The 27,948-nt window shown below is 38.6% G+C and overlaps 1 protein-coding gene and 1 long non-coding RNA gene across 2 annotated transcripts; one reads left to right on the forward strand and one right to left on the reverse strand.

Annotated features, from left to right (window-relative positions):
- On the forward strand, positions 1-25,967 carry LOC124214797 (uncharacterized). The gene is made up of 3 exons (XR_006882203.1): positions 1-68; positions 13,014-13,118; positions 24,876-25,967. It is a non-coding gene; the product is annotated as an uncharacterized lncRNA (long non-coding RNA).
- On the reverse strand, positions 703-3,517 carry LOC124214796 (venom carboxylesterase-6-like). The gene is made up of 8 exons (XM_046617431.1): positions 3,300-3,517; positions 2,894-3,200; positions 2,625-2,822; positions 2,349-2,527; positions 2,063-2,237; positions 1,639-1,974; positions 1,403-1,526; positions 703-1,329 (listed from the first exon to the last, which is right to left on the reverse strand). Exons 1-8 carry the CDS (start codon positions 3,498-3,500, stop codon positions 1,074-1,076), a joined length of 1,776 nt encoding a protein of 591 aa, XP_046473387.1. The 5' UTR covers positions 3,501-3,517; the 3' UTR covers positions 703-1,073.
- Positions 25,968-27,948: the final 1,981 nt, after the last annotated feature.

Genomic DNA, 27,948 nt, shown 5'->3' on the forward strand with positions numbered 1-27,948 from the left:
GTTCGGTGGAATGATGAAGATGACCAGGGATGTCCTCAATCTCCTTGAATCACGCACGCAGACTCTGAGTAAGTAAGTGACTATGAGAGAAATTTATCAACAGTAATAATTTCTGGAGTAGACAGACGTAGATAACGAATCAATCGAATGATATTTCGTTGGTGATGATCCTTATTACATCGGCATTAATCAATAACAACTACTGACAATATTCCACGATGTATCCATTACGAAAATGAAACATCAGGGTATTCCCAGAGGCTGGAAGGGATCGGTCAAATTTATTGATACGTACACTGCGAAATGAGGAGGTTCGATAAGACTTTAACAAAAGAACCTATGGAAAAAAGGTTGTTCACTCGTCGTAACTCGGGAAGGTTATTGCTCCCTGTGGTACGACCGTGTTGACGATTCTCTCTGTAGAAAATATTACAATTGGAAGAATGGTACCACGCATGTTCACGGCATCATTCTATAAAGCATGTTGATTCGCATATATTCTTGTGAATTTCTATAAATCTGGTGGCCGAACTTGCTTACAATTATTTATTTTGATCGATAGGTTCGCAAGAACCGTAAGGTCGATGAACAGCCTTCGAGCGATATTAATCGGATTCTGAATTCGTACGCGCGTTTGAGGGTTGAAATCAAACATTTGATACCGTTCGGACAAAAAAGTTTATTATTTAGTCAATAAATAGGATAAATATATAAATACAATACATACGAGCGAACTTCTTGGATATTTGAAATTGCACTCCACAGTACATAAATAATTAAAGTTAAGGTTGCTGTTGCAACGTTACTCATGCAACGAAAACTTATTGTTCTATAAGCCGTTTTCTCATGTACTAATCAGTTGAAGTACACAGGAAACTTCCCTGCTTTCCATATTTAGACATTTGTATCGTTAAGTTTCTTGAAACACCAATAAACATGAAATAATTTAGCTACGTTACGTATACCTGTATAAATACTCGTTTAAATATTATTTTCAAATTCTCACAAACGACGCGACGAAAACAGCAGGTATATTTAATCGTCATTAAAAATTTTTGGCTAAAAGTAAATCCTTATACGTCGTTGAACACGATATCGATCACATCCTTTCGCGATTGGCCGTTGAGAAGATAATTGTAATACTCGTTCTGAGGAATCCATAGCTTCGAATCGTGATTCTCCTGAAACCCGAGAGAGTGCCAAAATTTCCTCTCACCAAAGTTTGCGTTTCCGGCCATGTAAAGATCGTCGTGCTTTGCGATGTGAAGGTAACGTAGCGCCTCCGCGTCGCTTTCCACTCTATCCCAATTCTGTCCTACCTTGGGCGTGCTGAAGAATAATGTAACACACTGTCAATGCCGTTTCGATAACCGGCGGAATGCGTCAGGCGTATCGTACTCACCCGTTAGTTGCGAAAGACATCCACAAATCGATCAGCCTCTTTTGCATGTTTCGGTCATTGGGCGTTGTCGTTGCGTTGAAAAACGTGTACAGCACGTATCCCAAGTCATCGAGGTGGCTGACTCCTTCGGAACGCGTGAAAGAAAAATTTGTTAGCGACGCTCTTGATTCGCGACAGAATTTCAAGATTTTACGTAACGATAATAATGCTCTTCATTCTGCTCGATGAAAACTTACCAAAGTTCGTTCGTTTGCCGGTGAGAGCTTCGGTTACGCTGTGCTCTCCTCTGTACGAGAAGTAGTAAAACAGGACGGGGCTTTTTGTAACTCGTGCTTGTAATTCCGCAGCTTCCGCGGCGTGGTAGAAGTACAAACGATCGCTGCGCATTTTTATGATCCTGCGGAATGTCAAATTGCTGATCTCTTTGTCTCCGAAGTAATGTTTCCGTATCGACTTAGAGACCTGGGCTTGGTCAGCCGTTGGAACGGTGTAATTGAAATCCAGTAAATAAGGCGCGATCGTTTCCCATTTGTCATTCAGATCCTTTAGCTGCATTTTGTTTGCCGTAAGCACTGAAAATATGAAATCAAGAATTGTTAACAACGGCGAAAGCATATCGCTACATCGTATAATTTACAATCAGACGAACGCGTGACTTACGGGCTACCGGAAAGAGGCCATCTTCGCTAACGACGCTCGTGATCCAGGGTAGATCCTGAACTCTCTTGGACTTGAGTGATTCGATGGGCGGACGATCGATGAAAGTAAATTCGTCATCCGCGACCCCCTTTTCAACCACCGGACCGAAAGGAACGAAGGGGTTGTCCAACCATCCCTAATGTTACATAGACGTATGATAACGAGACCTAACAGTATGATTCCGTAGCGAAAAGTCGCGTCGAGAATTTTTCGAATGGTCACAAGCCGATCGCTGTCTTCCACTTACCTGAAATTGGCTCGTTGCATTGACGATGTCGCTCGCGTTTCGTGTTCTCAGACATTTCACCATGACTTTGACATCGTTATCTGGACATTTTAATATCGTGGCTAACTTCTTGGCCTTCTCCAGAGACCCCTTGGTCTGACCCCAGCTGTTCAAAGCAGTACCGCTTATCGAAATTCCTCCTAAGAGAGAAGAAGTGATATGGTTTTAAACGATCCGAAAGAGGACGGCAAAGATTGGATTTTTTTTCCGTCAAGTCGTTGAATCAGTTATACGCACTGTGAAACAAGCCTTTGGTGACGTTCGTCAGGTAGTGATACTGGACGCTGACACCTCCCGCGCTTTGCCCAACGATCGTTACGCTCTTTCGATCCCCGCCGAAGTACTCGATGTAATCCTGGACCCATCGCAGCGCGACTACTTGATCCTTGAGTCCGAGGTTCCCGGGCACCGTGTCGTCCTCCGTACTGAGGAATCCTGAACGTACGTTGAAAATTGTAGAATTTCTCAAACGTTGTCGAAGAAACTTGACGCGAGCCAAGACTTACCCAGTGGTCCCAGTCTGTAATTAATCGTGACCAGCACGACGTCTCTGTCAAGCAAGTATTGGGGTCCGTACATGCCGCCGCTTCCGGATCTAAACGCGCCTCCAGGAATGAAGAATATCACGGGTAGCGGCTTGCTTGCGTTCGTGGATTTCATAACCGGGGTGTAGATGTTGAGGTACAGACAATCCTCCGATTGGGTCATTCCGTTTGGACCCATCAGTTGTGTCATGAGACTGTATTGCATGCAAGTCGAACTGACTCGATTCGCGATCAAGGCGTCCAGCCACGGCGAGACGGGTCTTGCGACCTAAGTAATTGTGAAAATTTGGAATATAGAATCACGTATCACGCAGTGCGCCGATACCGTGGAACAGTTCCGTAAGTGCGGCGTCGGAAATAGACTCACCTTGAACCTTAACTCTCCCATCGGCGGCTCGGCGTAAGGTACACCTTCGTAAGCTGCGTACGAACGGTTTCCACTCGAAATACTGTAGCGTCCTATGATTAGTCCCAACGGCGTAACGACTCCCGGTCCCGAACGCCTCTGTCCTCTCGTGAGGCAAAGAGCACATCCCAGCAGAATCATCGTTGCAACAGTCGGCTTCATCGTGTTCGATGTTTCGCAGAGCACCGTCTACTACTGAATAGACTACTTTGCAATAATGCTCTACTCTATATATATATATATATACGGTTCTCCATGTCCTGCTTGATAAGCGTCATCTTATTCCCGTCACGGAAGTGTCGTTTTTCTGCCGTCTAGAAGTGTATTTTCACGAAAGTTACGGATCACGGGGAAATATCGGGAAATCCATACCAGTGTTTATCCGCGTACGCAAGCGTCTCGGCAACGTGCGTTTTGCATTAATCCTAACCGCTAACAATCTTTCCAGAAGGATTGCTTCTTTACTTATCACGTTCGACAGGATGTCCTAAGAGTTCCGGCATGGCTGAAGAACATGAATACTTCGAGTCGCAGAAAAAATGTTGGGGTACTAAGGCAGTAGAATTTTCTGAAACGAATTTTTTAAGTCGTGACCTTCGATTTGACCTCGACAATGACCTTGAAGGTCATTTTAAGGCCAAGCTGATTTCTTTTTACAACGGGGCTCATGCTTTTCGCTCGGAAATAGTATGATCGAGAACTGCCTCTCTTTCGGGTATCCGGATTATCCGAACGATCCGGATTTACCGGGTTCAATGCTTCAAATTCGGATATCCGGACTCGAGTACCCGAACTATCCGGACTATTCGAATGGTTGGAACAGTTGATTTCTTTGGATACTTCAAACATCCAAATAATAGGAATAGTTCGGTTTCCCGTACGGGGTTTGTGTTAAGATTGACGTATTACAAATATTACAGCTACGTGTTGGTTATAACTACTATTATGTGTATACTTATGAAAACGTATGCGAATCGACTATAAATTCACTACGCCGAATGGATCGAGAGTACGATTTCCGTACAGCAAAGTGGAATTCCCATACATTCCGTATGAATTTCACGGATTATTCACAATTTTACTAAACTGTGTTGAAAAAATACACTACTTTTTTTGAAATTTCCTAAACGTGTGGTGTAAACGCAATTCACTTGCGAATCCCGTAACAATTGGTCTGGACATATTAATTATCCGTATATCCAATTATACAGATTCTACTTACATCCGGATATCCGAATCACCGGGATATACTTGAACGATTCGTATTTGAATTTTCATAAATACTTGGTCCGAGCAATTCGGATATCCGAATAATTTGGATCCACTTGTAAGCACTAGCTTAGACCAAGGACCAGCCGCGATGTAGGAACGTGTGATGGGTTTTTGAGGTCGGTGAAAGCAAATCCTATGACGTATTCTGAAAATTAAACGAACCTGCATTGCGGTTGGACCTCACCTCGAATTTCGACCGCTATGACGGATCTGCCATCTTTAATTTTTATAACCCAACATCGGATTCGCTTTTAGCGACCTCAGAAACCTATTACACGAACCTACATCGTGATTCGTCCATGGTCTAAGCCGAGTGTTTGACCTTGAGATTACCTCCAGAGGTCAAGATTTGTAGTGCCAAAAGTTGTATCAAAATCAAAGTCTCGACCAGATAGTCAAGAAAAAATCCTAGACCGCAGCACCCAATGTTTTGTCACGACTCGAAATATTAAAGTTATTCAGTTGCGTCCCGGACCGTTTGGGACACCCTGCACATTAAAATTCGAAGAATTCATTTTAAACGCAATTTCTTTTATGATCGACGAACCGTGGTAATTCAGTTGGCCAATATTACAATCTGGATTATTTAATTCGCGTTCATAGATGTTCTTACCAAAATTGTCATCTACGTCAAATGGAAAACGAAACGGGCTAACAAGAACAGTCCTTGTACCGATGAAGGTAATAAGAAAAATTTTCCGTGATGCCTCTTACATTCGAAATTCTCTTATTGGTTCACAATAAGTAGATCTTTACAGTATTTTTTTTTATACTCGGCTCGTGCTAGGGTAACAGAGTTACCGGAACGATGTAATACTTCCGGAAACAAGTTTTCCGACACGATCTGTTACGTTGGCGCAGCTCCGATTGAAGTCTATAAATATAACTAACAATTCAGACCGCATCCTACGGAGGTTTTATTCCTCTAATCAACAGTGACGTTAATAACGTTTTACCACAGATTACTGACGCAGGCAGATATACGGGATTCCAAGATAAGTTTTCCTAGTGGTTGAAAATGGACTCCATCAACTGAACGTTGAATGATCTTATCTATATTGTAATTCATTATACAAACTTCACGTTTTTAATTAAGTGACACACGGGTTTCATTTACGGTTTTTGGTATATTCTCTCGAAAAGGGATTGAGAGCCAAAAATTCTCTTCTCCAAATTTTCCGTTGCCGTCCATACGAATCCCATCCGGTGATGCAATGTGAAGATAACGCATATGGGAAATTTTTGCCGACTATCGGGGAAACCAACCAAGAATGTAATGAAAGAATGACATCATCCGTCTCTGTATGCCTACTACGTAGTGCTTTCCGAAATCAATGCTGAGATAATAACACCTTTCTATTTTTGCGTTTTACAATTTATGGTCAACTTAACAATAATTTGTAAAACTGAGATACGTAATCTTTCGAATGATAAGTCTTTTATCCTTTGTTGCATTTTTCAATTGATAAAGTCAAGCTATTTCTTTATTCCAACGATTCAGACATCGCAGCAAACTATTCTTAGACGTAATTTCGAATCTACATTTGAAATTTGTTTTTTTTTTTTTATTTATTTTAAATTGTAAAAAAATTTGGTGCTAGTCATAATTCTATTTTAAAACTAAGAAAGATATCGACCAAAATCACAATTAATCTTGCTATTTAAACGATTTCGGGCAAGATGCTTTTATTACAACAGGATGCATGTGGAATAGTTTTATCGATACGAAATACGATTATTCTTGATATTCAGAACGGAGGTGAAGAACATATTAAAAAAACGTATTACTTGCATACGTGTATACACACATGTGCACTATGGTTGGTTAGACAGGAACAACAATTACAATTAGTGACTAGAAAAAAATCGAGACTAAATACAATTGTATCTTATGATTGAACAAAATTTTAACACAAATTGCAGATATGATTAGTAACTAGATGTCAAAAAGTTTTCTACGTATTACAATCGTAATTGACAGTTATTATTTTTTTTTTTTTATCTCATTACAAATTGCAATTGTAATCAGTAATTTGTCTAGCCTCTAGCTGGCCCAAACAAACTGGGTTTTACTCTATGATCTATAATAGGACGCCACGCATGCGGTTCCTCAAGCATCGTAGAGGCGCGGATGTCATGTGGCACCGATTGACTGGCTCCGGAACACGTTACTACCGCTTCCTTCCGCCGCACACTCGTCGTGCATGGTAATCGGTGCTTATTACGATACGCTAGTCGTATGACTAGTAAGCTAAACGATAGTCGAATATCCGATTATATTGTATTAGCATCGATTTGATGTACGAAGTTTTTAAAAATTCTTCTTTGAAACTCTTGGATGGGTCGAAATTTACGTGAAATTCCACGCCGTTTGATGATTATTGTTATTCATTTACTTGAGATTTTTCATTCCCTGAAATGGATTTAAAACTGGTTTTATAATACCAAATGTCGTAGACGAACGTTTCGACATTGCAAAAATTATTTCTAATTATTATTGAATCGTATTGGAAACAAACCGTTATAGGATCTCAGGCTAATTACTGAATCTATGTGATTTTTATGAACAAATTATTACACGAATATCCTGCTTACCGTAACAGTGTTGTAGATACGTATGAATAAGTTATTTTTATCGAGTATCGCAAAACGGCAGAAGGTTGATAAATTTGTAAGAAACAAATGCAGTGACAATCGATAATTGTTACTGATAGTAAATTTCACAGATTAATGTATTAATACATCACTTGGATATTGCAGCGTCTAGATGAAATTTTAATATTAATTCGGGGTTAACAAAGTTCAGCAGAAAAGTTAACTTTTCTCGACGAAAAAATATTCGATGAGGACATTTTTTATGATATTTGTGTTCCGCGCAACGATGTTCAAGACCAGACCGAAGCCGTAGACAGTTGATGGCAATTCAATTCCGCCTTTCTGCCTTTAGTTCTCGTTCGCTTTCGCCACTTTTCCAAGGGGTTTTACGAATCAGCTAACAGCTTGTCGGAACTCAACATGGATGGAGAGCCATCGATATTTCAATCCAACGATAGCGACTGGTGAGAAAATACCTGTTGATCAAAGAGATTAATTTCAGCCCATCCAATATCGAATTTAATCATCATTGCTCTTTTCCTCCTTCTTCATTTGCGTTTGAAGATTCAAAAATATCAACATTCCATCATAAATTGGCTTAAAAAGATCACAAGTGTCTACATGGATTACACTGATGATTTGAGGAATACAAGGGATTGCAATGGATTACCTAAATTACAAGGTTCATGTAGGATTACAAAAGATAACAAAGGGCACATGAGATTATAGGGCATATGCACACCAGATTACAACAGCAACTTACCCTATGGCCACACTTCTACTCATGCCAGATAGCATCATGTATTCACGAAGTGACGTAACAATTATTACAGTAACTTTGTTGCAAAGGAATCCTTCTCGATAAGTGTTCGTCGAAGGGGCAATAAGAATCGAACTAATAAAGTGAAAGAGACTTTTCACTCTTTACACAGACACATTTGGTTATCTAGATCATTGCTAATATAGACTATAATGTGATAACTTCGTAGAGTTCCAATCAAAGTTCTACCAAGAGGCCATGATTAGAGGTACACCGTATACATAATTACAGGTTTATCGACTTACTTAACTCACAGCTTCATGTACATTTTACACTGACGCATACTTATGACGAGAAATGCGAAAATGGTGTGATTAACACTGCGATAGAAAGAATGTTGCCCACTGCAGCAACTGGTCCAGGAGAATATAAAGACAAGATTGAGACAGATAAGGGCTGCTCACGATCGGGGTTTGATAAGGTTCCATAGTCGAGGTACAGACGTGGATTTGAACCCATCTGTCCTCTTCGAACCCTTGATTTTCGCATTTTGTGCAGTGGCTGTGAAATGTACGAGGAAATTACTCAGAGGCCGTCAATACTTCCTGCTTACTGTCAGGTATCTACTGCCGATTTTAATCTGCGCAGCCAATTGAAACAAGCGGGGGTCTCGAAGCATTGTGTAGACCAATTTCTTACGTAAATTATATTATCAAACTCTCCGTACTCAGGATTACATTCGATAAAGACTTGCGAGGCCTTGTACGTGATACTGATCGTTAAGTGGGTTCACTCTTCGAATAATCTGAAAATTTTGGACGCTTCACTGGCTAATTCAGGATAAGTAATTTAAATTATTCCGCAGAATTCAAAGATAAACTATCTTATAAACCATCAGCTACATGTGTCGGAACTGATCGTCACACGTAAAACGTGCAGTGATAACGGAAAGTCGCATTCCTTTCACGTGATCTTTGCACAGATCTTTGTCTTGAAATTCACTGCTATGAAGAAACATCTCACGTATCCTGGAGAGCGAAGGACAAAATTACATAATTCCTATGGAAATCGCCGATAAAGTTTTCGTTTGCAAATATCATGCAGCTTTTTGACGGCAGTTTGTCGTATTTGTGACGAAAATATTGAGGACAATTTTGAAAGCAGTGCGGGAGATAACTGAAAACCTGTAACGTATTGACATTTTTCGCGACTTCCGTAAAATTGTTTCCGTAGTTTGTACTTCGGGGTTGAACTTGTCAGATAGCAGAAACCAATTATTTACTCTATCCTGCAACTGTCTACATATACATATAGTAGAATCTGGACGCAACATCCGCTGGTAAATATTCTCTTCTAAAACACACGTGTGCTGTATTTCGAGGTCCGGTGATTACTTCAGTGAACGCATTGATATCGGCCAACTATTTTGTCTTTATGGTATCCGGTCCTCCTTACTTACAAATATTTGGCTTTAAGCCATTGGTCGACACAAATCCATCGACATGCCCGTTTTTTTTTTAAAAACACTTTCTTCTTCTCTTCACTCAAAATTTGCCAGTAATCGCCACTCTGCTGCTGCCGCAAAACTTTACACCGACCGTTGTCACGTGTAAATCGATTAAATAATTACGCTAGTAAACGATCGCTCTCACGATGAAGACGTGGCGGTTAGGCTGGCAATTATTGTACTAATCACATCGAATTATCCTAAACTCGACGCTACGCGGCCGCCAAAACTTTGACGATTAAATGAGTACGCTACACGATCTTAGCTGCGGGACGTGAATGTGTTTGCACTTTGCATAGTCAACTGTTACGGAAATCGATTGGATGGAATGCGGTGCAAGTAGTTAATTGACATGCTACGATGTTGACTTGGAAACACCCTGTGTAAATCAGTACGGTGTCTTTCATCGTCACGCGGGTCGGAATATTTTCCAAACCTAATGAGGGAGGTAGTCTCACATCTCAATGACTTTTTGCTATAATTTAAAATTTTTTACACATAAAAGAGAAAGTTGTAAAGCAACACGGAAAATTTGTTTGTTCCTTTTTGATGGTAAATCTTCCTGGTTACCTTTTTAAGATCTGGCTTGCACGATATCTCAACTTTCACGCGTCTGAAAAAAAAAAAAAAACAGAGATTATGAAAAATTACATTTTTCACGATCGTCTGAAGGAGAATCATGTAAATTCGATAAAAAAAAAAATATATACATATATTTAATGGCCCGAACTTTTGGAATGTTCTGCCTTTTTTCAACTTGAATTGTTTAAACAATGAATTAAATATTGATAAGTAATTTTCATAGTGCTTCAGAAAATAGCGACAAGTGTACGTTTTGATAATTTCTTTTTTTTTTTTCTTCAGATCGATGAAAGTTATATGGACAAACTTTGAAATTGTTGAATAAATTATACTACGAAAAAAAATTTATTAAAAGAAGGCATCGAAATGTGAGACTACACCCTTTAGACGTCGAAGGTTATCTCGAGGTGCACTCTTCGTGTTATCAGGAAAATGTGCGCCCTGCGGAATAGAGATATGGCCACTTGCCAAAGAACATTGAAGTACTTCTAGTGCTTATAGTAGTTAGTTGTCGCTGCAGTCGTCGCGCCATTGCCTTCGTTAGTTCTAACACTTTGCAGCTAGAATTTATACTGTCTCGATGATTTTGGGAAAGAATCCTAATCTGTTCTTGGTAAAGGTTAATGAGCTCATACTGTACACTGATAAAAATTTCATTTGTTACAGTAACTAGAAAAATTCAATAAAACGGGTATCGTTAAAAAAACTGTTTGAACATTGTTGGAATTACGAAAAACGAGGTACTCGTAACCATTTTGCGCTGTTGTTGATCCTTTATTGGTAATTCCAACGCAAAATCAGTTTGCGAGGTTTACTCTACTTTTTTAGTTAAACAAGGCTTTAACGTCAATTTATTCTTGCACAAGCGTTAAATTTTCGCAACAGTTGCAAGAAAATATAGTAACAGTGATCGTAATGAGAAAGAATAGTAACGGATACTAGACTTTCTCGTAACGGCTAGAAAACTAATTTTCATTTTCTACCTAGAGAACTATATTTTTTGTTTGTGCTAAAAAATGAAGATAGTTAAGGACTGAGCGGTAACCGGAAGTAAAAATTTCTCTCAGTGTAGGAAGGTAAGGATTTTTTACATTTTTTTTCATCAATTACGCTACTCTCTTCTTCTTCTTCTTCTTCTTCTTCTTCTTTGCTATTTTGGTATCTTTTAGAGAGAGCTTTTAGAGAGGTAGAGAGAGAGAGAGAGAGAGAGAAAGCGGAAAGAAGGGGTGCTGAGAGGAAGGAAATGCAGACGGAACTTAATTTAGTTCGCGGGCAGAAAAGAATATAACTATTACGTGGAGGCGGAAGTGCAGGCGAACGACGTTGCACCGGGATGCTACTTGTTCTGATGCACCGAGCTGTGCTGTTCTCCTGGTATCCCGTGTGCAACGGTGCATCGTTATTGAGCCGGAGTAGCTGGGAGGTTTGTGGCTCGCATGTGAGGAATACCTATTTCCAGATAATTCAGACACAGTGTACAAACATGTCGTTTCAACATTTTTTTCAACTTTCCAATTTTCGTTCCGCTTCCTTCAGGAGTTACTTTACTTTATGAAAGAATTACTTTCTTCGATCTATTAAGCATGTAAAAGAACAACATTCGAACAATATTTTGTGAAATTTTTATCAAAAAATGTCGAAAATTCAGCCGCGTTGGAAAGAAGTATCCTTTCGGTGCCCATGATAACTCCCGACAGCTTCATCTGAAATCAAAAGATTAAATATTTTCTGTTAGTAGGTAAGTGTAGCTCGTGATTGAATGGAAGATTGTTAAAAAAATTGAAATTTGAATTTTTGGCAGAGTTGGATGCAGAAAAGTGCGATTTTCGGTGAAATCCACGCTTTGCATTGCCTTGTAAAATAAATTGCGATCGAAGAAAAGAAAATCCTTCGATCGATCACTGATCAATACTTGTTGTCGACTTTATCGTGGAAAATACGCGACAAATCCGTATCGCGATCAGAGGGCGCCACCGGCAATCGAACCGATCAAGCTGAGGATCGGAGCGCTCGGCGCGAGAGATCATTCAGAAATTATCACTCGGTGCGATAAGTCGCTGAGCGGGACTCGGAGCAGCAGATATATCCACAACGATGCTAATTAGAAGACGTGTAAAAAATTTGAATAACATTTCGAAAATATAGTTTTGAGAAAAGAACGAGATATGGTCGAGCTTAATGAGAGGAATTTCAAAAGGATCTCTCTCCTAGACTTTTACTCCAATTGACTCGAAAGTTTGGAAAAATATTCTTGACATATTGTACTATTAGATAAATAAAAATGGATTTTTTTTCCATTTCCAAACCCGTGTAACCCCTTTGTAACCATCCCAAAAATGAAAAGTTGAGTTTTCACCAGATCTTCACGATTTAAGGTTAGAAGATCACCTTGAACGATTTTTAGACAGATGGCTGGGTGTGTGATCAATTTTTTGTCCAACGATAGATCTCGAGAACGAATGAACGGATTCTTACGATTTTGATCTCTACTGACGCTGATCTTTTAATTTGAGAACTCATCAACATCTGGATTCGATTGAACTGTTAGTTTTTGAATTACTTAGGTAATTAGATCTGTCTCAATGAATATTTTATTGGATAATGTTAGTTGCAGGGCCGAATTTAAAGGCGTAGAGGCCATAGGGCGACAAAGAAGTGGGGGGCCCTTAATTATTTTTCAAACAAGATCCTTGCACCAGTATCATTAAAATGATAATATTCTCTAAGAAGAGAGGTACGAAATTTCTTCAGAGTTACTTAACTTGTCTCGATATAAAGAGATTCTGTGAACTACTCTGTTCAGACGATAGTTTCGAACGGGCTGATCGAAAGGTTTCTTATGGTCTGCTCTGGTTAGATGACGTGTACGAACTGTACTGGGAAACGTTTTTTAGAGTTCATTATTAAGCGTGTAGTTTTCTACGGTGTTTCCTAATTATTTCCATCCATTTTTTAACAGAACGAGGACCAAGAAGGAAGATCTACGTACGTTGAGATGATATTTTGGGCCTTCTTATTCGCCTTGGATTAGTTACGCCAACTTCAGCCTTTCCCACCGATGAGGGTAAGAATTTCCGTACTTGCACAACGTATACAAAGATACCCTATTCTAGCCTTGGGTCATCGATGCCCAAATAACCACCACTTGAAGGATAAAAGGTTTTATTGCACTACACGTGCAGGCCAGTTCCTGCATGTCCGAAAATATCGTGAGGTGATTTATAGGCATCTGGTTTGTCTTAACGGACTGTTGCTCGATGCGTAACAGTTTCGTCTAAGTTCTGACAAAACAAATAGATGGAACTGTAAAAGGCATTGTAAAGATCCTTCGACCATTGCCATGTCATATTGAGAGGATACCAGTTGTTTTCTGGTACGGTCCTTCTGGTACGCACGTGCACGTAAGTCTGTTCGGGTTTACACTGCCGTTAATATTATTTAACTACAAGGTTAGCGTAAACGTAGATAAATGTTTCCCAAAACGGTTGGAAGATAAAAGATATTCAGAAGAAAATACAAGATTGATTTGAAATGAAACGATGAAGATTGGAATATATTATGAAAAGAGTATATCAATCCCTTAAATACGTAGGTGATGCTGAATGGGTCTAATATTCAGGGACGTTAGGCATTGTTATATAGATATTTTTTATAAAAATAGGTGTATTGTGAAAACGTTGGAATCAAAAGGGAAAACTATCAATAAGACGATTACGCCGTTCAAGATCGTCTTCATTCGTTCTCTTAAAACACTAGATGATTATAGTCCTTCAGTTGCTAAAAAAATTGGACTAGATATTTTTGGGTCATCTAAATGACCGTAAACTGCACAAAATCTTTATAGAATCGTTAATTACTTTCTTACTCTATTCTTGATTCAGAAACAGACATCGTCAAATTTCTTGCGTTATATTTTTTTTTACACAAATTTCTAGCCTGTTCAATTTTTGCGCTAAGCGAATAACTCCTCGATTCTTCTACCGGATGAATTAATTTTCTATTTGAGTTTAGCGAGAGTTTGATTAAGCATCAAAATATGATTGACAACGATTAATATTTTCTTTTCCGATAGCGGAATGAATAATACAATTCGTTTCATCACCGGAATTATTTTTACAAATTTGAATGTACCTTGAGTTTGATTAAGCATCAAAATATGATTAAAAGGTACGTTCAAATTTGTAAAAATAATGCTGGTGATGAAACGAAGTGTATTATTCATTTCGCTATCGAAAAAGAAAATATCAATCGCTGTCGATCAAACTCTGACGAGAACCCCGTAAAATTAATCTTGGCTGTGCAAATTTCAACGAGTAGCACTACTTATTTCAATATACTAATTTTGAATCTAAATTGGAATATTGAGCTGCAATAAATCTGTTTTAGTTCAGGATATATTTACGGGTTTTATTGGGCTACAATTCGATAATAAAGCATTCTATTCTCGTGCCGTTGCCAATGATCATAGGCTTTATTTTTAACGAACAAAATGGCAGCCTCCAGTGGTTAACGGATCTCTCATCATCTGAAATAGGGTTTTTCTTCCCCAGATGCGACGTAAATTCAACGATGTTGCCGTTTGCCAGTGATAAAGATCAAACAAATCGTTTGAAAATGGAGCACTATTCATTCGTCCGTGCTGATACTGTGAAGCAAGCGTACTGTGACTGTTAGGAAATTAAAATTACTCAAGCATGATGAACATTCATTTCTTTACGAAGAGTTGAACGGTGAAGGAAAGACATCAAATCAAAACGGTGAAATGAATTGAATACAACAGGAATGAAATGTCGAATAAAAAAACTCAAGGTAGACTTTAATCGATAAACAATTTCTTCTTCTCGGTCGAGTCATCGGTAAAGGGTCGCATCTGCGTCAACTTTTAGAGGTTGAAAAACACAAATATACAATTTGTATTCGGTTGAATACACAAAAGTAGAATAAACAAGGACTTTCACTATATTCAAGATTAAACGTTTCATATCATAATCACGGCCTATGAAAAAGTAGTATAAATTGAAAGTTTACTCTGTAATTAAAACAAAATGGAACACAAAATATGTCAGTATACGTGTAAATAATTAATACTTACTTCCGTACACATTCGCATTTTGCTGTAGATACTCACTTGTAAGAAACTTTATACCTAATGCAGTAATTTATTGCATCAAAAATATTGATTGGATTTGAAAATTACAATTGACAGGAATAATAATAGTAATATCAATTATTCGCAAAAGTTGTAATTGAACCGAGAATAACGACTAATTACAAATGTAATTCGAATTTCATTTCAACCTTATTAGAAAGTGAATGTATAATTTGTTCATTATTTTTCTATAATTCTGAAAAAATATTTTCGGTACACATCTCCCTAGAATCCCTGAATTCGTTTTGAGCTTCATAACGTCGTGGCAACACAGAGACTCGCGAGAATCGTTTCAAATAATGGATTATTTCACAGCACGTGCTTGAACTCGGCCAATTTGTTTGCTCGGTCGTAATTGGCCGACTTTTATTTCTTGTCGACAAGGTAAAAAGTCTAAGGAGAAGAAAAAGAAACGCGGAAACGGAAAGGCGATCAATCGTATGAAAAAATCATCGTCCATTTCTTTTTCACCAAATACGGCAATTTTCAACTCCCGATACTTTTTAATCAACGTCATCGGCAGCCATCCGAGATCCTTGATAGTCTTGATGCAGGCTTTGCCTTCTTCTCTGTATCGAAGACTAAAATTGCAGAACCATGTGCGGAAAAAAAAAGAAGTAAAAATACAGCCAGCGAACGTTGAAATTACGCCCTCACCGTGAGCTAAATTTCACATTCCTGTTCGGCTTCGGGAAATATTTTTTCTTCCCCCTCACGCCCTGCCGGTCTAACTGTGACCGACGCTCGACGGGCTGCAATCAACTCATCAATTATTTACAATATCGATATGACACGCCGTGTCACGTTGCACCCCCGGCACCCCAAACGACCCTGACTCTGGTCGACCAAAATTAGATCTGACCTCCTGGAGGGATGGTTGTCCCCCATCGCATCAGCCAGCGTTGAAATTTGATTATATTTATATTATAAGGGTGGTCCGTACGGCCGTTGGTGAACCTCTGAAAAGTGTCGGCGTGTATTTGATCGGCGGTTTATCAAAAATTTTTAACAATTTTGGAAACATTTTTTTTTTTTTCAAAATTTCTCGTCGAATTCCGAAGAGATAAAAAGTAAAATAAATACAAACATTTTTAATTGTATAACTCAGGCAAAGGATTGTTTAAATCAACTGCCACTTATTCGACTGTACCTGTTATGTCGATAAAACGTATTTTCAATGCAACTAAATATCGTAATTGAATTAATCGAAGATGGATGTTTTTCGTGAATCGGAATTTTACACCACATTGGATTGTCATTTTCGATTTTGCAATTTGACTTCAGAGTCGTGATCAGCCACCCAACCACCCAACGAGTACCGATTTTCATAAAAATTCAAATGTTTTTAGTTTCTCTTCAGCTTATTGAATAATTTAAATTTTACAAATCTGACCTCAGATGCGTGATTAGCCAATTTTCATTCAAATCCATTCATCCATTTTCAAGATATCCTTATTTTTATTTGATTCTTTGAAATTTTGTCAAGTATTTAAATAATTATAAAAGTACTGAACCGATCAAAGCCAAAATCTACAATTAAGGGAAAAGAGAATTTGTGAATGTTTGTGTTGGAATATTTCGTATACAAATTTTGCCCTAGCAGATAAATGCGTGAGACCGGGACATTAAAAAATTCTATCCTGAAAAAAAAATCATCCAAGACGAGTATGCAAATTCAAATAATCGTTATTATCCCTGAAAGCTCCGCGGCATTTTCTTCGGTGAGGGTTAACGTGCTGAATTCTAGCATAATATTACCAAGGAAAGCTACTTCCGAATAGTGCCGAGGCAATGATTTGCGATAATTGAGCATAACGACGCCGATATATCTCAGGGGGAACCCAGCTGTTTTTTATCCACCTCAGGGACGTTACATTTCATGAAATTACGGCACACAACCAGCGAATTGAGCACCGTTCCGGGACTTGAAACTTTGTAACGGGCTAATTTTTCTCGCCAATAAATCTCTACCGTTGGATTTTTGAACTATTCAAAAGCTGCAGGAACTATTGTACGAACATTACAGCCATTATATTTGCTCACGCTTCGTTTAAAGTTAATTGAGCTCGGCTCTGCGAGAGCGGAATATCTTTTCGCGCATTGATTATAATCGTAGCTCACGATGCCTCGCGGAACATGGTTGCGGGTCTCAAAGGACCTGGTGCACACAGCGTGCTTTGCAAACATCCCTGGAAAATTGCTTCTTTGAAATATCGCTAGCTGATCACATAATCTAACCTGTACCCTTCGTGAAAACGAGCATTTTCGCTCCGCTGTTGAAGGAACTATATTCTTTCAATGCTCAAAGCGCATTTGTACGATTGATCTCGATGATAAATAATAGTGCTGTGAGATTTAGCCGGCTTGGCCGGCCAGGACCGTTAATCTGACTAATTTCTTCAAAGTTAGCTGGCTAAAACGATTAGCCGGTCAAAAAAGTTTGCTGGTTAACTGGCGTAGTTGATTGAGTTGATGGTTGGCTAATTTTGGTCGGCTGGATCTAAAAGCCTAGAAAATCGGCAAGCAAATGCATTTTTCACCTTTTGGATTTGAACTTGGAACTGAAATAAACTTCATTACATTCACTTTACAAAATTATTGTTATTCAGTTGTCAGAGGTGATCTAAAAAAATTGATCAGTCAATAATAAGACTGGTCTGCAAAGAAAAATTATTTTTTTTGTCCTCATTGTTTTCACGCATGTTAACATCGTATTTGGTGCTCTAAACACGGAATTTAACATGCAAATAAATACAGCACATAGATTTTAAATACAATGTTCATTTGATTATAAAGCGATGTGATCAAAGTAACAACAATTACAAAAAAGTGAAAAAAGACTAAAAGACTACGGTCTAAGTTTCACAACGAAAAATACTAATTTTACAGCGACAAGTTATAAAAATATCAGTATATTCATCTTATTATGGTAATATAATTCAAGTTATTTTGTGGTTTTTTTTCTTTCCATCGTTTCCATTGAAGTTTCTCGGCGAATCGACCAACAAAAATCAGCAAGCATTGCTGCTGACCATTTTCCTCCTTTCTCTTACGACTGGCTAAAACCTGTTTCGTACGTATATACGTTGTTTATAATGTTAACGCATAAAACGAATGAAACAAAAACCTAAATTTATGATATTTCGGAAAAAAATTCATATCGAAAAATTGAGACGTGATAGAAAAAATCGGCAATCGGGAACAGATTCGAAGCATCAAAATCTTCATATTTATGACATAGTTTTTTGAAGGAGGATTTTGTTGCAGACCAGTGTAATCAGCTAAACTGAGAATAAAAATGAACATCCGTCAAATCGCGATACTTGTTTGGATTGACTTTTCAAAGAAATTTACGAAGCTCAGAATATTTTCGAATAACTTAATGCGTATTATTTCCCAATTGTAGTTAGTACGTTATTCAGTAATATTGAAGTTAGGTTCGCTCAAAAACGGGTCTGATTGTAAGTTGCAAACATCTATTTACGTGGTATTTTGGTTAAAAGTTCGTAACGAAAACGTGAAAGATTCATTTACTTTTCAATTTTCTCCAATTTTAAGTCTGGCCGGTTAGAATTAGCTGATTAGCTATTTTCGGATCGACCGGATCGCTGAAATTCTCCATTACCAATGTAATCGACTAGGGAAAAAATTATCTGTATCAGAATCCACGACTGAGTAATTAATTAAGCAATCGTTATTCAGCTTCTTTGACGTTGGAATGCGTATTGATTTAAATAACATCTGCACTAAGCCTAATATTCCATCGAAAATTCTAGTTTTTTTCTCAATTACAGCAGAACACGTTGAGGTTCAGTCAAACAGTATTATTCCCCCTTTGGATGTTTCCGAGAAAATGGCTGCGAACATATTGCAGTGGCTCTGCCGACTACCAGGATGACCTTTTTTGATAGTTCCATCTTCGTTAGGGGGATGAAATACGCGAAACGTGCAAGCTACTCTAGGCGAAACCAGGTGTTGGCAATTAACACGGACATGTACCTAGAAGCCGGGATGCGACGATGTAACTTCTTGTTATTTCGCCTTGGGAACTAAATATTTGTGCAGCGCGCTTGAACCTCGAGATTTTTATTACATTGCACGTTCCCCTTAACACCGACGCCTTCCTTTGCTTTCAAGGAAAGTTACGCGTGTCTCTTCGCTGCTGCAATTACCTCTCTGCAAGCTACCTGCGCCGTTTATTTTACGTCTGTACCTTTGCGAAATCCTTTTAGACTTGCCGTGCTCAGTAAAGATTGAAAAGTTATATTTGGAGGTAGTTTATTACGCTACTTGCATAATGTTCGATATCAGAGTTCCGAATGCTCGGTTCGCGGAAAGAAAATTTTTGCTATCTTCAGCGATTGTGGGTTTCAAATTACCACTGCATCCCTCAAGGATGGGTGAACTTTGGTGAAGTTTAGTAGAGAAAATCTTGCTGTGGTGGATTAGAACGCATGCTGGTTAATTGGAATGTGAAAAATTTGAAACCTTAGTAACACCGTATGTACTATTACGGAGAGCATAAATTGGATTCAAATTTTGATTACACTCAAAAAAGTACTAGATTTCAGAGTTGAGAACTAAAAAAATTAAAGGTATATGAATATTGACAATTAAGAGATTGAAAAACTGAACGACGTTTGGTATGCAAATATGCGTGCAGGTTTTTGTTGAAGTTACTGTATACTAGATCTGGGTTACTAGATCGACAGTGCCATTAATCATAGAGAAAATTTATGCCAATAGTAATATTTTTTCCGTCTTGAATGCCCCAGAATTCGAATGATGCCAGATATTTGAACGAATTTCTGGTATACTCGCAACCTTGTCTGAAGGGACACGTCGGAGAAAGTAAAGTTTTTCTTTTGACACGAAATTTTAACGACTTATCGGTAAAGTTTCATAAACGACTCTTTACTCGCATGTTTGGATCGATTGTACTTAGTGAATTTCGAAGCATTGTGTCAAATAACGTTAAAAATTGACGTTCGTTCGAAAGCTTCTTGCGCTAAACCTTCTCTCATAAAAATTTAACAGCTCTTAAAGTAATTCCACAGCTCTCCTGATATCGTATTCTGTTCCCTTACAGTATTTTATATTGCCGCAATATCGAACGGAGCTTGCAATCTTGCATCATATTCGCAATATTGATGGAATGTTCCGGTTATCTCCGACTGCGAAATAAGATTCGACGATATTGTTGCAAAATTGCAACGTCGCGGTAGTCATTTTTTTGTTACTTACAGGATACATTTTTTTTTGCAATTTCTACATTATACGTCGGTACGTAGACGATATTCCATTAGCATAATTTTTCGTTGAATTTATTTTTACGCGTGTTGAATCGTTAAACAAATTAGGCTCTTGTAACATTTTGCCCATCAATTCATTATCACGGTTCGTGCGACAAATCCAATCATATAGTGCAATTATCACATCGTGAGGATATTGGGTGTTAAGACTTGATATTTCGGATATTTAATTATAGTCGAAGCGAATTTTGCTTGAGTAAAATTTGTTCATTCCGATTCACAAAAAGGATGTTGCTGTATTAGCATTTTGCATCGCTCCCAATTGCGTCCGATCTTGTTACTCTTACTGATTGTGAGTATCAAACTATTCACCCATTTGTATGGTTGCAATATTACCCCGTAGCAATCTAGCCAGAATCTCCTCACGGACGAAGACGTGACAACGTTGTCACAACATCGCTGTAGATTAACTATAACATTAAAAATCTTGCAAAAGTTTTTTGCAGCGAACTTGCTGCAACGTAACGTGCTGTATGAATTTTTTGAATTCCAAAACGTTAAAAAACGGAACAAAACTAGTATCTTTCAGTGAAATATTTATTGATTATCAGCGAGCCTTGCTGCAGCAACAGCAGCTATTCCAAGTGATCTAAAAACTAGCGCGTAAAAAGGTGATAGCCTCCTTGAACGGTAATTGGAAAAGGAATCATCCGCTTCCAGCATTCAACGTTCAGCACGGATGCACCGGGATGAAATGTTCGTGGCTTGAACGATCGGAAGTTATTTATGAGGCGGCATTCCTTAATAACACCTCCTGTTTCCTGCCATCTCGACGCTGATGTACCTACCCCTGTTGTCTAGCCGTCGAGAAAATCGTCAAAGGTCCGGTACCATCCCTGCTGTCGACCCTCGTCATTCTCGACGACAGTGGATACAAGCTACCTCTATGGGACAAGCGTCGCCATCGGCTTTCCAATTCACTAGAACCTAATGCGCGCTTTAAACTCTCGCCTGCGATACACGTGGGTATGTATCTCAGGTCAGAAAAAGCTTCGCGAGTTTGCAATTTGAATACTAAAGCCATGAGACATTGTTCCGGGTACACTTGACAACTGTACTTGTGAGAGAAATTTGTAGTTCCGGTTACCGGTTGGTCCTAGACTATTATTATTTTTTACCGCAATCGAAAGATATTGTTCTAGGTAGAAAATGAAAATTAGTTTTCTAGCCGTTACCGGAAAGTCTAGTATCCGTTACTTTTCTTTCTCATTACGATCACTCTTACTATATTTTCTTGTTACTTTTGCGAAAATTTAACGCTTGTGCTGCAATAAATTTACGTTAGAGCCTTGTGTGACTAAAAAAGTAGAGTAAACCTCAGAAACTGATTTTGCGTTGCAATTACCAAAAAAGGATCGACGATAGCGCAAAATGGTTAAGCGTACCTCGTTTTTCGCAATTCCAACAATGTTCCAACGGTTTTTTTTAACGATACCCGCTTTACTCAATTTTTCTAGTTACTGTAACAAATGAAAATTTTCTCAGTGTGTGATTCAGAGACGACTAATTCCTTGGACAAGTCGATTACGTTGGCAATGGAAAATCAGAATAGATTCAACGATACGAAATTCGAATGGGTTATGTTACGTTTAACGGGCTGTTTTTCCATTGCCAACGTAACCGACTGTCCAAAACATTAACCGTCTCACGTTGATTGTCAACAAGTGTACACCAGTTTTAGTCCCCAGAAAATAGAGCATCATTAACCGTCATCCATTAAATAGCAACTTATTACGTGGAAGGTTTCGAATGTATTTGCTAAAGCGGTAATCAATATGCGTTAATTTACGTAGTACGTACGTATGCGTTTGTTTTATTCAAATACCTCGAGTATAATGTAAACATATGCACATTTTTCATAAATCAGTCTTAAAATGTCAGCAGAAAATTATTATCAAAAAGTATCAGTCGATATAATGATAGAAAAGTTTTTGTTTCGTAATATATTTTCTCTAGGCAGATTGCATTTTTACAGTACAGTGAAATCCGGAGTAGAAATTCCGGTGCGTAAAATGTAAATGAATGATTAAATCTCGGGAATTCAAGTGAAACTGTGTGAGATGCTCACTCGTATCGGTAGCGGAAGAGCAATTTCCATTCAAAATATTGAACTTGGTAAGCGGAATCAGTAGGAACTACCAACAATTAGGCAGCAGACAAATAACTAATAATGTTGGAAACTGGACGGGTGAATAAAGGGTTGAGGCAAAGACAGGTTCGAATACCTAATGAAAATTTTATTTAAATTCGTCGAACAAAGTCTGCCGTTCTTTGTGATGAGCATTGTCATAGAATTTTTTATCCATATGGAAATGTACAACATTTTCAAATTCAAGACAAGTTTCGTCGCTGACATGATCGTTTCCAAATATTTACAAACTATTGTGTATTCAACGAGTAATTTCTTCCCGCTTTGTCTTGAAGTTTTTCCCATTAAATTAACGTATGTCGGTAAGAATAAAAAAGAATGGTATCCTATAATTAGTAAGTTACTAAAATAAAAACTATCCAACATCTGTATTTTGTAATAAGAGAACAATGAAATACAAATTACGTAACGACAAGAGTAAAATAAAATTTCACAAATTATATTACATTTATTTTAACGATAAAATAAAAATGCAATCGATGCTGCATTTCGTTTCAATTACGAATTATAAACCTGATAATTTATATTTTATTGCTGTCTCGATTAAAAATTATATTCCTGATTTGTAATTTTTCAAAAGACTAATTGCAATTTTGTCGATCACTGATTCGGTATTCAGTCAGTATTTGATTTTACGATGAGTTTGCAAATGCTGCGTGAGTGCAGATAAGAATAAAGTAGAATACAAAGATAAAGTCAAGCCTTTAAAACAGCGGTGCTACGAAGCGACGAATAACAAAGAACCATTCTTAACAAATCTAATTCATCAGTGTATCGTTTCACCAGATAACTCACTGTAATAACCTCGTTAGTCATCGGTAGTTGAAATCTTGGATCCAGATTACGTATTTAATTTTTCACGTTTGTATTATTATGTCTCAAATCTCATAGAGTTTAGAGGACCTGCATTATTTTTCGTATAAACCTTTACATATGGCCTAGGCATATACTTCATTCCTTTGCAATCCTCTCTCTATGCTACTTATAAATTTTGATCTTCGTAGATGCGTGTTCTTGACTATCAATTCCTTTTTCATACAATTTAATTCTCTTTCTTTTAAATCATTTATTTTTTCTTTCTTACATTTCAATAAAATTACTCTCTCACTTCCGGACACAATGTTTTTACTGCCCAATTTAATATGTGTCTTCGTCGTTCTGAGGGGGTTTATGGGATCTGTAGGTTGGGGCGGATAGGATCACGTTAAGGCAATCGAAACACACGCATTCTTTTACTTATACGGTCGATATATTCCGGGACATGGAGTTACACCCTTTCTTTTACGAGCCAATTGTTATCAGGGTTGATCAGAAGGAGCGAACATATCAGGTACAGGAGTCTTTTGTGTTGTATAAAATAACCTCCACGATCCAACACCGGGTGAGCATAACAAGCGAAGGGCGATGGAAAAATGCGGCACACATGAATAATATCGTAACTCTGCAGTATTCAATCGTGCCAGTGACTAATTGTAAGAGATAAGTAGTAGATAACGTAGAAATTTCCACTCAAGGAAATAAGTATATGCAGGAATGCACGCTGATGGTTTTGCTGAAATCGGAGCCGCTGTGCATTTATGTTACCTTTTTAAATCTTGCGGTTACAGCAGCATGCAGAAATTCAAGTGTGGCCATACTAGTCGGTTCCAGGTTATTGAGAATAAATTGGCCGCACCGACGGAGTGAAAAGATAGAAGAAAAATGACCGTTTAAAAAAGAATAAGACAGCGTTTCTATTTACTTAATAGAAGTGATTGCCAGGAAATGCGAATAACCCAAACTAAGATCAGAAGAATTCGAAAAAAGTTTTGAATTCGAACGTTCAAGAAAATTGAATTCTGGTGTCTTTAATCTGATTTTGATGTTACTGGGCTTATCTTCTTTACTAATCGAGATTTCCAGATTTTTTTTACAAATAGTCGTGTCTGGAGCGGATAAAAGTATATTTGTGTAATTACGGTACAACACATGTTTGTCAATACTATAACTATACTACAGCGTAAGATTTTTTTTTATTGAAACATCATATTAAACCTTTCAATTAAAAAACATTTTTTCCTCAATCATTCATATCTTCGCTTGTGATATTGGGATTTTCCCGGATTCATTTCTGTCACATAGTAGGGATGTTTTTTTCACTCGGGTTCACCATAATTGGCAGAAATAACATTCTTGGAAATTTTTTGAACGGTTTTTAAACCGTGACTATAGATCCAGAGGATGTGGCTCACCCGTTTTTAACGTGCAGTCCTGTACCTTGTACTCAACGATGTCGGTACCTACTTTGGAAACCAAATCGAGTATGAGGTAAGGTGAGTATCACGTGATCGGCAGGTGGAATGGCTCACGATGCCTGATCGTCTACTGGACTGGCAGAGGCGAGACCAGCAAGAAGACAAGAAGCCCTTGACTGAACGGCATGCTGCACCTGCTCGTGCCAGCTATTCCCTGATTCCGATTCTTCACAGAACCAATGCGTGGCGAAAAGCACCTGATTTCCATCGTTTTACTTTAGCTGGAGAATTTGTGGAAAGGATGGATCGTTCTTTGTTGTTTAGAAATGATACTTCTGGTTGTAGAATAAACCAGAAGGGATCGTAGATAACGGTATTTATATTAACGGCCTTACGTAAGAATTTACGAGCAGCTACTGGCATAATTCTACAAAATTAGAAGTGGCGAACGAAACTGACGTCGATACTTCAAATTTCTGTCGTTGTCAGAAGTCTAGGAAAATTTCAGTTTTAATTGTTCAAAAATAACATGTATAAAATTAACGCGAATGGTCTTGCTTTATCAAAAGTTAACATAATATCGGGTTTTAAATGGAACCGAGTACTGATAAATAAATAATTTTCGTAATATGACCCAAGCGACTCTGATGGCACCAGAAGAAATTAGGATTGCGGGAGAAGGACGAAAAATAAATTCAGAAAAAAACAGTATAAAAATAGATTTATATATATATATTTAGGAAATTTGCTGTTTGCGAATTATAGCTACTTGAAATTGGCCAATCTGGTGGTATGTGATGTTTCAGAAGAGGGCTGCTGGTTGCCATGGACTCGGCATCTGTCCTTAGCGATCATACTAATACTCATGCGATAGCAGCCCTCGCTTAATTTGCGGCTCATACCTCAATCACCCACTTTTCGCACTTGTAGCACAATATACTATATCATGACCACCTCGCCTTAGAACAAGGTGTCGACAAATTTTGAAATGAAATATTTAATGTAATATGCAAGTGGTGGTCTGTTGTGAGTTGTACTTCAACGAGTAGTGATTCAATGTGTCCGAGTTTGCCGGTTATTGTACCTTGGTGCAATTTTTTTTTTCATTTAGAATTCTCTCAACTGAACTCACGTTATTTGAATGAATGAATGCTAGTGAGTCCTGTCCTGGAACAGCTGCTCTTTAAAATGAAACTAGAAACTTTCCATTTCATACGCTGGGCAAGTATTTTCAAATTGTGATCCCAACGCCATCTAACAGGGAGCAACTTTTCGAGTGAAAAATATAATATAATAATACAAAGATCGTACGATTATGTTATTTCTATCTAATGCCCTTCAACGTGGCAAAGGTGGTTTGTATTACCCGTCGTTTTGATGGACGGATTTTTATTTTTATTATTAATAATCTCTCGTAATCCGTCAAGAGTTGGTAAATTTTTCTGGTAGCAAGTAACGTAACTTACGTTACTTGCCCAACGTACAACCGAAACTAGGAAAAATATCCCAAGGAACAACAGTCTTTCGAATGTACCGATGCACAGAACTCATCGAGAATGGGTGGAGAATGGGGTGAGAAGGTGGAATCGAGTATGGAGCTTGACGGTGTTCGGCGAAGCACACAACTTAAGTGGCGGCTCAGGACCAGCGGTGCGAATAATTGGATGCAGAGCACGGCTGATCTGTTGGGAACACGGTGTCTGTACAGGAAATCTTCTTGGGCTCGGCCGCACCCTCTCCCCATTCCTTAAGTCCCAACCCCTCTGTCTCGGGTGCAGGAATAACTGCAGCACTCCTCGTTGTAATGGGTGTTTAATTGAAAACACGTCGAGGCCCCGCCTCGCCTCGTCCCGGCACTTAGAGGATCACCTATCAAGTAAGGTCAATTATGTGGGGTAACAATGAGCAGGGTTCGAGGGATGCCGCACTGGTCGAACCCGAGTCCTGCATCGGGGATCGATATTGCCGGAGGAAATTGGTCCAGAGCGAGCGGAACACGAGCCTTTTCTTGGGGCGGTTTGCCCCTCCTGAACCAGGGCGGGGTGCGCGGGCGCAGCTGTCGACGTCCGGCAGGACGCGTCCTGGCCGCAGGAGCTGGAATCCGAGGCGTGCCGCACGCGAGTTGACTGCCCGCTCCAGCCTCTGATTTATGAGGAACTAACCCTTGCGCCGCGTACTTTTCCTGAATATTTGAGTGCCGGAGGGAGAAGAAGAAGGCCCGAGGAGCTGAAACTTGGACGGAAAACTTCTCTCGCCACTTCCATTACGGCTGACTAAGTGGGACTAACGGAGTGATCAATTTATAACGTCATTTTTGCCGAGTACCCTTTACAGCCGTGTTAAGAAAGGCTCACTTTTCAGTCACTCGTCTTCTCACGTTTCAAGACCGTCACACCCCAAGCGCGTCGCCTTTTGGATTCATCTTCGGGTCGTGGGGTTCTTTTACATCTCAACCTTTGACACGACCCGGATACCAAAATTTGAAATCGAATTTACGATACCTGATCCTGGTTCGACGATACCGTTCGCGAAAGTTTCTGATCGAACTTGAATTTTTTATTCACGATTGAATTACTCTGGTCTTCTCCGATTATGGAAACCTACGCTCCGAAACTGTGACTCAATTGTTATGCCGTCAATCCCATGTGACTGGTGGGTTTGGGGTATTTCTGTAGAGGATTTACTTGATAGTTCAAAATCTTTGGCAGAAGAATAAGATCATTATGCTCAAGTCAGTCTAGGTGTTATGGATGAATCGGCCCTGGCGTTCGGATCAAGAAAAGACAGTTGGAAATTGCAACAGCGATGTTACAATTCGAGACATTGATGGTCAACATCAATGAAGAAGATGAAACAACGTCGCAAGAAATAGATCACTCGTCAGTTTGTGTGTACACCAGATTTCAATCAAGGTTTCGTGATTTCAAAACATTTTACATTACTTCAGATATTTCAGAGAACCTAAATAGTATCTTGATATTTCATACGATTTCAAACGGTTTCAAAAGATTTAAGGGGATATTCGAAAATAACTATATTCATAAAATTAA

This window comes from Neodiprion pinetum, chromosome 3 (assembly GCF_021155775.2).
Source record: "Neodiprion pinetum isolate iyNeoPine1 chromosome 3, iyNeoPine1.2, whole genome shotgun sequence".
Taxonomy (NCBI): Eukaryota; Metazoa; Arthropoda; class Insecta; order Hymenoptera; family Diprionidae; genus Neodiprion; species Neodiprion pinetum.

What these genes read in the sequence shown, in the direction of transcription:
- LOC124214796 (XM_046617431.1), bottom strand. Translation starts at nt 3,500, where the DNA reads ATGAAGCCGACTGTTGCAACGATGATTCTGCTGGGATGTGCTCTTTGC. An exon ending in ATGCAACGAGCCAATTTCAG is followed by an intron (nt 2,238 to 2,348) that starts GTAAGTGGAAGA and finishes ATGTAACATTAG; the next exon opens with GGATGGTTGGACAACCCCTT. An exon ending in ATGTCTTTCGCAACTAACGG is followed by an intron (nt 1,330 to 1,402) that starts GTGAGTACGATA and finishes ATTATTCTTCAG; the next exon opens with CACGCCCAAGGTAGGACAGA.